The sequence below is a fragment of the Nestor notabilis genome, unplaced genomic scaffold (genome assembly GCF_000696875.1).
Source record: "Nestor notabilis isolate BGI_N333 unplaced genomic scaffold, ASM69687v1 scaffold338, whole genome shotgun sequence".
Taxonomy (NCBI): Eukaryota; Metazoa; Chordata; class Aves; order Psittaciformes; family Psittacidae; genus Nestor; species Nestor notabilis.
This window is the reverse complement of record NW_009939496.1, coordinates 54,702-63,696: the sequence shown is the minus strand read 5'-3', so window position 1 is coordinate 63,696 and position 8,995 is coordinate 54,702. Positions and strand designations below refer to the sequence as shown.

The window sequence follows — 8,995 nt, the reverse complement described above, 5'->3', positions numbered from 1 at the left end:
GGCTCACCCCTGCGTGGGGACCGGGCAGCCTGAGGGATGCTTCACCGCCGTGTGGGGACCGGACCGGAGCGGTGCGGTGGGTGCTCCTGGCCATGCGAGGGGCGGCTCTGCCAGTGAGGGTGCTGGGCTCCTCAGCATAAGACAGGCAAGGAGCTACTGGAGAAGGTCCAGCGGAGGCCACAGGGGTGATCAAGGGTCTGGAGCGTCTCTCTTCTGAGGAGAGATTGCGGGAGGTGGGCCTGTTTAGAGAAGAGCAGACTGAGAGGGGATTGGGGGTTGGAACAGATAACCTTTAGAGGTCCCTTCCAGCCCGAACGATTCGGGGATTCTGTGCTGTCACCCATGTGCTAGAGCTAAGAGGGTCAAGTGCAGGGGTCTGGCTGGGCTCGGTGCCCCACAGAGGGGCCGATGCTCCAGGGCTGTGATTCTGGAGGAGCCGCGGTGGGGCTGGAGCAGCGGCATGGAGAGCAGTGACCCCCGATGCCTCCAGAAGCACTTCTGGCACTGGCATCCCTGGCTGATATCCCGAAGGACTTCCCATGGTTGATAGGTGTGAGCAGCCCTCCCGAGTGGGAAAGTGGCAAACCCTGCTGCTCTCAGCTGCCCCGCATTAATCGGTCTGTTCACTGTAATGTTATCGAGGTTTAATTAGCTCTGATTAAGGAGCTGTAGCATCTACCGTACAAAGACAGGCTGAGAACATTGGGGCTGTTGAGCCTGGAGAAGAGAAGCTGCGTGGAGACCTCAGAGCAGCTTCCAGTGTCTGAAGGGGGCTACAAGGCTGCTGGAGAGGGACTCTTCATCAGGGACTGTAGCGATAGGACAAGGGGTGATGGGTTCAAACTGAAACAGGGGAAGTTCAGGTTAGATCTAAGGCAGAAGTTCTTCCCTGTGAGGGTGCTGAGGCGCTGGCACAGGGTGCCCAGAGAAGCTGTGGCTGCCTCATCCCTGTCAGTGTTCAAGGCCAGGTTGGACACAGGGGCTTGGAGCAACCTGGTCTAGTGGAAGGTGTCCCTGCCCGTGGCAGGGGCTTGGAACTGGGTGATCTCGAGGTCTTTTCCGATCCAAACCAGTCTGGGATTCTGTGATGTTTGTAACTATTGTCTCTTGCAAATGTCCACGTGAAAGCAGCCCTTTGAAATGGGAGCTAAGGACACCTAGCTGAGAGCTGGTCATTTCCCAAGGTATAGGCTGTGTCAATGAGTCTGATTTGAGTTTTAAAATGCACTGCTGCTTCTTGTCCCTGCTCATTTTGATACCGTGTGTGTTTGATGAATAAATAACTGAATTGGAAGATAGCACATTTCTCAAATGTTATTGTTGTGAATGAAAGATTAATTCTTTCATTGTTTAGATTGGATATTAAGAACAGTTCCTTCCCCAGAGGGTGCTCAGGCATTGGAACAGGCTGGAGGCACTGTCCCTGCAAGTGTTCACACCCCGTGTAGACGAGGCCCTCAGTGACATGGGTCAGTGATGGCCTTGGCAGTGCTGGGCAATGGTTGGACTTGGTGAGCTTAAAGGTCTTTTCCAACCCAGTTTGTTCCATGGTCCTGTGAAAACAGGTAGGCTCACACAGCAGCAGCAAGGTATTTGTGGAGTATTAATGTTATCGAGAAGGTTAGTATCTTTGCACATCTTTCTTACTTCCACTTGTAAAGGAATCCTCTTACAACAAAACCTGTGCACTGTTGGAGACTTTATAAGGTCCTTATTATTGGAATACTTTGGTAAATCTTTCATTGTCACTTTACTTATTTTTTACATCTGATTATGTTAGTTAATATTTTGACTAACCTGTGTGAAATAATTTTGTGTCAGAGTCATCATTAAGTAAAAGGTAAGTGACAGTGTCTACCTGTGGGGTAATACATCTCCTTGAAATGTGAAGCTGTGCAAAATGATGCTGATACATGAAAGAGACCTTTATGCTTTAGAGTGCTCTATATTACTTCATAAAAATGAAAGGAATATAACTACCTTGTTTAAAAAATGTGAAAGCTGTTGAGCTGTGCAGGTTTAGGAAGTTGAGTTTTTGCAGCGATGTCAGTAAAACTATTTCCTGCTGTGTTGTTGTTTTACCTGCAGTGACTTAGCAGTTTTAAAATATAATTGGAATATATAATACTATTAGTATCCATGTTCCTAATTCACCAAAACACTTGCAGACACTTATATATGTTAATTTAAGAGCCTGCTCACACTGCAGAACTGAAGTTTTTTCTGCCTTTGCAAGAAACTATGAACTTTGTGCCAAGGGAAGACAGTTACTTACTATTGTGCAGTTTTGATTCATGCATGAAGCAGTTATTTGTAAGGCTCTCCATTTACTTCCCTCATTTTCTGTTTCTAAAATATTTTTACTTAAATGATTTTTTTGAGCAATAATTTTATCTTGTTTAATTCTTATGTGTGTCTTTCAATTTTATCTTCTAGGAGATTTGCATGACTCTGCATTACCTTTGAACGCATCTAGGTAAAGTAGTATTGGACAGTTTGCATAAAAAGTGCAAACAACACCTACTATAACTCTGAAATAACTTAAAGCTTTTGTTTTGGTGTTTTCCTGCACAAGATTGTAGCCTTTCTTTCGTAACTTCCATACAGGTTTAGTAAGTGTTGTTCTGAGGTGTCAGATTCCTCTTGGAATGCTGCTATGCATTAAATTCTTACATCTCCACTATCTGCAGTCAGACCCTAGAACTAACCTGAAGAGATATTCCATAGGAGCTTCAATTCTGTGAGGAATTCCGTAGCTAAGCCAAAAGGGCCTCCTCCAAATATAAACAGTTTCTGACACAACTGCGAATAAGATTATCTAGTGAAAAGATATTCAGCAAGTTACTGTGGTGTGTCTTAAATCCAGTATAGTATCATCTCTTTATCAGCTGCTTCCTATTATTTTTTAGACCTTTCCTCTGCGACTCCTCTACCCCACACTTCAGTCATGCTTCCCCTACTTTTAAAACTATTCTGTTCCTTTCTCTTGTTTGCCAAAACTAAAAATCAGTAACAGTTATAACACCCTTGTGCTGTAACTGCCTTTTGGAAAAGAATGAAGTAAATCCAGGATTGCTACCACAAGAACTGAATTCCTTAATATTATATTTGTATACTGATATTTATGCCAGAACTCCTTGAAGTTTTAATATCGGAGTTATGCATTTAGGCTAAAATTACTGGTGCATCTTCTGATAAAGGTGTTGAAATAGGGTAGGCAGCTTCTAGGTACAGGTGCTGCTGTACTTCATTGGACTCCTGGATCAAGAATTGGTTGTTCTTTACCTTCTTGTAAGCAGCAAAGAAAAATACTAGCACCTTTCTTGCTGGAATGTAGCATCATCTGCTCCATTTATAAAGCCTTTTTCAGTAGAGAGAAGGATGCCGGAAGCTCATGGTCTTAGAAACTACAGAAACCTTTGTAACAACACTGGCTTTATGTATCTCAGGTTCACTGTGCAATGTGTTATTTTGGAGCTAAATTTATGTGAAACAGCCAGAAATTCCAGTAACTTCATGTTCTTTGTTTTTAAATCTGCCATATTGTTACCTTTATTGAATCTGTGGCTTGTAGTGAATTGATGTGTACGATATACTACTACTACAGCTAGTAGCGGTATATTCTCAGGAGAGACCTTTTTATGACTTGATGTGCTTAATCTAATCTTTGTGATCTAATTTTCTAATTTAACAGCTGATAGATCTGTTTTGAAGTAATCTAATGCATAAATATTCCTTTAGTGTCGAAGGTGATGCTATCAAAGTTTGCGTAAGGGTACGTCCCCCTTCAGAGGGAACCACCCTAAGCAATGGACATCAAGGCTTGTGTTTATCTGTTCTTTCCTCAAAAACCATCCGTCTGCATTCAAAGCCTGAGCCAAAGATCTTCACTTTTGATTATGTTGCAAATATGGAAACAACACAGGTAATGACTTCCAAAGTCTTGGAATAGTATTGCAGTTTTTCCTCAAATTCTGGCAACTGCTGCACTAAACCTTTGTAAAGATGTGTAATGTCGTAGGTCTTATTTTTTACACTGGTCAAATTAGTAATATGTAGTTATAGTAGAGAAATGTTGCACTAAATTCTGCATTCTAATAGTTTTAATATATTTTTTAACTGTTAATTTCTTTAAAGTTTGCATTAAAATTGAAATTTCTATTTGTAAATGTTACAGTAACACCTTAGACAGAAAATAAACCTGCCTATTGGGACAAACAGAGAAATAGCTGGCAGTCAGTAGATGATATTAAAGATGTGATTTGTATATTAGGAACTTATGAGTTTATAGCCTATTTGTTATATTTTCTCCTTATATTTTCCTTTGAAGCAGATGCATTGTTCATCTGGGACTGGTAACATGGGAAGGAAAATCCTTCAATTTAATTTTGTAATATCGTGCTTGCAATTCTGAACATAATTTTAATTCCTCTAAGAGTTCAATTCCCTTTAACTTCTGTTTAAAATAACCAGCCCCTCCACCCCCAAAAAACCCCCCAAAAACCTACTCACTGTAGGCTGTTATCTGTAGCTGGGGTCTTCTTGCAGGTCTAAGGGAAATCTGTGAAAACAGATAAGGTTAACAGTTGGGCAGACCTGTTGAATATGCCATTTTGCAAGGCAAATGTTGAAAGTTAACTAGATTTGGTAAGTGTCATGGGCTCAATTTCGATGGTATAAACCATATAATAAAAAACATGGGACCAAAGTTAGTATAATATCTATCTGAAAGCTGTTACCATGATGCTGAGTTTTGTTGTTTTTTCTTTCAATTTATCAAGGAATAAATGTTTTTCAGAGGAGTGATTTATGTCACAAAGACTTAGGATGTATTGTTTTGCTGTGAGTACTCCAGGGATCATGATACATGTCTAACATTAAGGAATGCAAGTGTTCAAGTCCAGGTTGGACGGGGCTTTGAGCAACCTGGTCTAGTGTGAGGCATCCCTGCCTGTAGCAGTTGGGTTGGATGATCTTAAGGTCATTGCCAACCCAAACTATTCTGTGGTTCTATTTTATACATTATAAAGCTATGACATATAAAATGCTCATAGAAGCAAGACTTAAATGATTGGTGCCAAGTGCTTTCTCTTTCCTTTGTCCCCAGGAGTCAGTGTTCTCAACTGTGGCCAAAAATATTGTTGAATCTTGTATGAATGGCTACAATGGAACAATCTTTGCATAGTAAGTCATTTAATGGTATTTCATTGCACTGTTTGAGGGCACTGTGTTAATGAGTAGTTGTGGGTTTAAGTGCCAGAGCCTGCTTAGTGTTACAGTAAACTTTGCAAGTGCTTTCTCAGTGTAGCATGACCCAGGGAATGTTGTTGCAGTGATGAAGAGTACTTCTTATTCCTCTTTCTAAGGAATATGTCTGTAGGTGTTACACTTCTAATACTTAAGGCCAATAATGTGGATTGTAAACTCATTTCAATTTTACTATTTGACTAAACCCTTTAAGTTTTATTGTATTGGTGAGGAGAAAGCTACTTGTTTTCATTCCATTTTACTATGGGCATACTGAAAATCTCTTTAACTTGATGTTTGGCCAGCTCAGCTCTTTAGTGAGGCTTAACTGTCTGTGGGAATACTCAGGAATAATTTTAAATTTCAAAATGTTTTTAAGGTAGAAATATATCCATGACTAGTAGCATGAATATCATTCCATTAACTCAATATTTCCTTTGGAAAACTAAGGAAGCACTTTGGTCAAAAACTCTAAGTTGAAGGCCCAATCTAATCAAAACTTTACTGGGGTTTTTTAGCCCAGCACAGCATTTGCAAAACTGTGAAGGGAAGTCTACTTTGTTGCAATAGAAAAATGTGGGAAAATGAAGGGAAATTGCCCTGAAGTTTCTCTAGCATGATTAATAACTATGGTCTAAAAAAGGACATATTCAGCTTACAAGTATTTTTCATATTTTGGGTTTATGTGCACAGCTGAGTGACACAAATCCCGAAAGACTGACCCAAAAAATAGCTTAATATACATTTGAAAGCTTTTGGTTTAATGTTAAGTTCCTTTATTTCTGTTGGAAAGAAAAATAAGGAAGAAAATGGTGGGTGGTGGGGGAGAGAAAAGGTCATTTATCCAACAATTTCACGGTCTAATTTGCTGTTCTATATGTGTACCTTTTTTAGCTGACTCATTTATCAGCTTGCGTCCGTAGCATTTTGAACTGTGCATTCTCCTTAAAAGATGCAGATTAATGAAAAACTAAGAGCCAAAATAAAGCTTTATTTCTTTTCTTGTTTTCCTTAGTGGCCAGACTGGGTCAGGAAAAACCTTTACTATGATGGGTAAGTGCATGAGAGAATCTTTCAGCGGTTTCCAAATGTGGAGCTTTTTTGTCTTGAGTTGAAATGTCTTGGAATGATTTAGTTTTTCATATTGCTGCAGATAACTGTAAGGTTTAAGAAATGGTGTAGTGCTCAGTGCAGTTGTTTTTGCTTTATATCAAAATAGTGAGGTATTTGTCCTCTCATCTAGCTTTTTGAAGATGTAGATGTTTTTTTTCCCTGTTTTTAACAGAAAAGAAGTTTTTCAGTTAAAGTCTTCTAGTAAATGTTCTCAAAAATTAGTGTTGGCTTCCCTTTTTGGCTGATATCACTTGCATGCGGAGAAAAATATTGTAGTGTGCAAGGGGCTTCTGTATTAAAATATATTGAGGTTTTCAAAATAACCGCTTCCAACCTGACCAGGAAGGTAAGGCCCCTCTGTATAGGAAGGGATCCCTTTGTAATCTTGTTCTTCATACAGTGATGATTTTAAATGTATTAATAATTTTGCTTGACGTTAGAAAGTTACTGGAATAACCAAAACCAGTTTAGCTGACATGTATTCGAGGACGACATAGAAATTAACTAAACATGGGGAAAAATCCTCCATCCCAACTTTCTGGTTCTTCAAATCAGGGTTAAAGTACCTGTATTGGCATACCTGCACATCTGTACATGTCTTCTGTGGAAGTTATACTCTTTCAGACTTGGGTACCCTATGGACAGGTAAAATGAATTTTTGTAAGCATCATTTAGGCTACATATGGATCTGACTATGGAATATTATCTTAGATTTTGAAAATTGATTATTTTTTTTTCATTGCATTTCTTCTGTGGTTTTGCCATAAACTGACTAAAATGTGGTTGCTGAAACCTTTTGAAAAGGTCAACCATTGCTCTCAAGTAGTAATAATTCTGTCTTCTTTCTAATTCCATATCTCTTTAGGACCATCTGAATCTGGTAATTTCACTCACAGTCTGAGGGGTGTCATTCCACGGAGCTTTGAATACTTATTTTTTCTAATTGAACGTGAAAAAGAAAAGGTACATATGTCTTATACTTTTTCTTGCAATGAAAGTCGTGTCTTGTGTTAAAGATTAGCTATGGGTCTTTGGTAAGTGAAGTTTCCAGGTTTATTACCATCTTGTGTTAGATTTCTTGATGAGAAACACGTGCTTCTAGTAGCCCACCGAATTATAGTGCTTTCTTCAGACTCAAGTTTGCTTATATTTTTGAGTCTTAAAATGCATCTAGGTTTCTGGATGTTGGTTGTCATCTGGGCATCGGAAATGTATAGTATGCAGAATACATACACAAACAAGTAGCTTTAGATATGTGTAAAACTGAGACTTGCTGCCGTGCAATGCCAGACTTAATAAAACCAGTCTGTTTATAGTGTAAATTACTGTGTTTTTCAGGCTGGTGGAGGAAAGAGTTTTCTCTGCAAATGCTCATTTATTGAAATCTACAATGAACAGATATTTGACTTGCTAGATTCTGCTTCAGCTGGACTCCTTCTCAGAGAACACATCAACAAGGGAGTCTTTGTTGATGGGGCTGTGGAACAGGTGTTGTCATCTGCTGCTGAAGCATACCAGGTATTTTTTGTCACTTTTTAATGTTTTGATGCTTATTTGGTAAATATTCCTCTGATTAAAGCATAAATTTTTTTTTTTTTTTTTTTTTTTGCACACTGCCTCTGACACCCTCTTTCACTGTCTTCATGCACTGAAAAACAGTGTAAAAAGCTGTTTCTAGATAATATTTCCTGCCTATTCCACACATAGAATGGTTTGTGTTGGAAAGGACCTGAAGACCTTATTGCCCAAGGCTTTGTCCAGCCTGGCCTTGAACACTGACAGGAGTGGGGCAGCCACAGCTTCTCTGGACACCCTGTGCCAGCACCTCAGCACCCTCACAGGGAAGAACTTCTGCCTTAAATCCAACCTGAACTTCCCCTGTTTCAGTTTGAAACCATCACCCCTTGTCCTATCACTACAGTCCCTGATGAAGAGTCCCTCTCCAGCATCCTTGTAGCCCCCTCCAGACACTGGAAGCTGCTCTGAGGTCTCCACGCAGCTTCTCTTCTCCAGGCTCAACAGCCCCAGTGTTCTCAGCCTGTCTTCATATGAGAGGTGCTGCAGCCCCTGATCATCCTCGTGGCCTCCTCTGGACTTGCTCCAACAGCTCCATGTCCTTCTTATGCTGAGGACACCAGCCCTGTACACAGTGCTGCAAGTGGGATCTCACTTGAGCAAGTCATGGCTCTGGATTTTGGAATATCTGAATTGCAATTATAGTAATCTTTCCCTGATATTTGCCCTACATGTATGAAATAACAACAGAAAACTTCATCTCCTGCCACTTAGTATATATGCTCTTGAAATTGTCAGGTTTATTTCTCCATGAATAAGACAGATATTCATAGTATTTCTGTAATTAACTTGTGCACTGCTAACATGCACAAGTATTGCATGTATTATACTTTCCATCAGCAATAACATTCTTGGAGGAAAGAAGTGAATATTGTAATTAGTGTTTTTATTAAGTTTGAGTGCAGCTATGTTTTTTTCACTATTAAAACAGTTCTATTGGAAGAAAATTAAAGAAGTCCTTGAGATTTTTGAAAGCTGTTGCACTGAATATGCTTACTACTGTGAGCAAATATTGAGTACAGTCTGAGATACTTGCTATCATTAGATACCTTTTTCATTC

General features: G+C 39.7%; 2 protein-coding genes across 2 annotated transcripts in view; one reads left to right on the top strand and one right to left on the bottom strand.

The window, feature by feature from the left end:
* Positions 1-2,472, bottom strand: part of KIAA1143 (KIAA1143 ortholog) — an 8,785-nt gene extending 6,313 nt beyond the window's left edge. Inside the window, exon 1 of the mRNA XM_010019884.1 lies at positions 2,461-2,472. Coding sequence (XP_010018186.1) covers positions 2,461-2,472 — 12 coding nt within the window. The remainder of the gene's footprint in view (positions 1-2,460) is intronic.
* A 1,273-nt stretch (positions 2,473-3,745) lies between these two features.
* Positions 3,746-8,995, top strand: part of KIF15 (kinesin family member 15) — a 33,123-nt gene continuing 27,873 nt past the window's right edge. Inside the window, exons 1-5 of the mRNA XM_010019883.1 lie at positions 3,746-3,925; positions 5,108-5,184; positions 6,263-6,300; positions 7,226-7,323; positions 7,699-7,896. Coding sequence (XP_010018185.1) covers positions 3,911-3,925; positions 5,108-5,184; positions 6,263-6,300; positions 7,226-7,323; positions 7,699-7,896 — 426 coding nt within the window. The 5' untranslated portion in view covers positions 3,746-3,910. The remainder of the gene's footprint in view (positions 3,926-5,107; positions 5,185-6,262; positions 6,301-7,225; positions 7,324-7,698; positions 7,897-8,995) is intronic.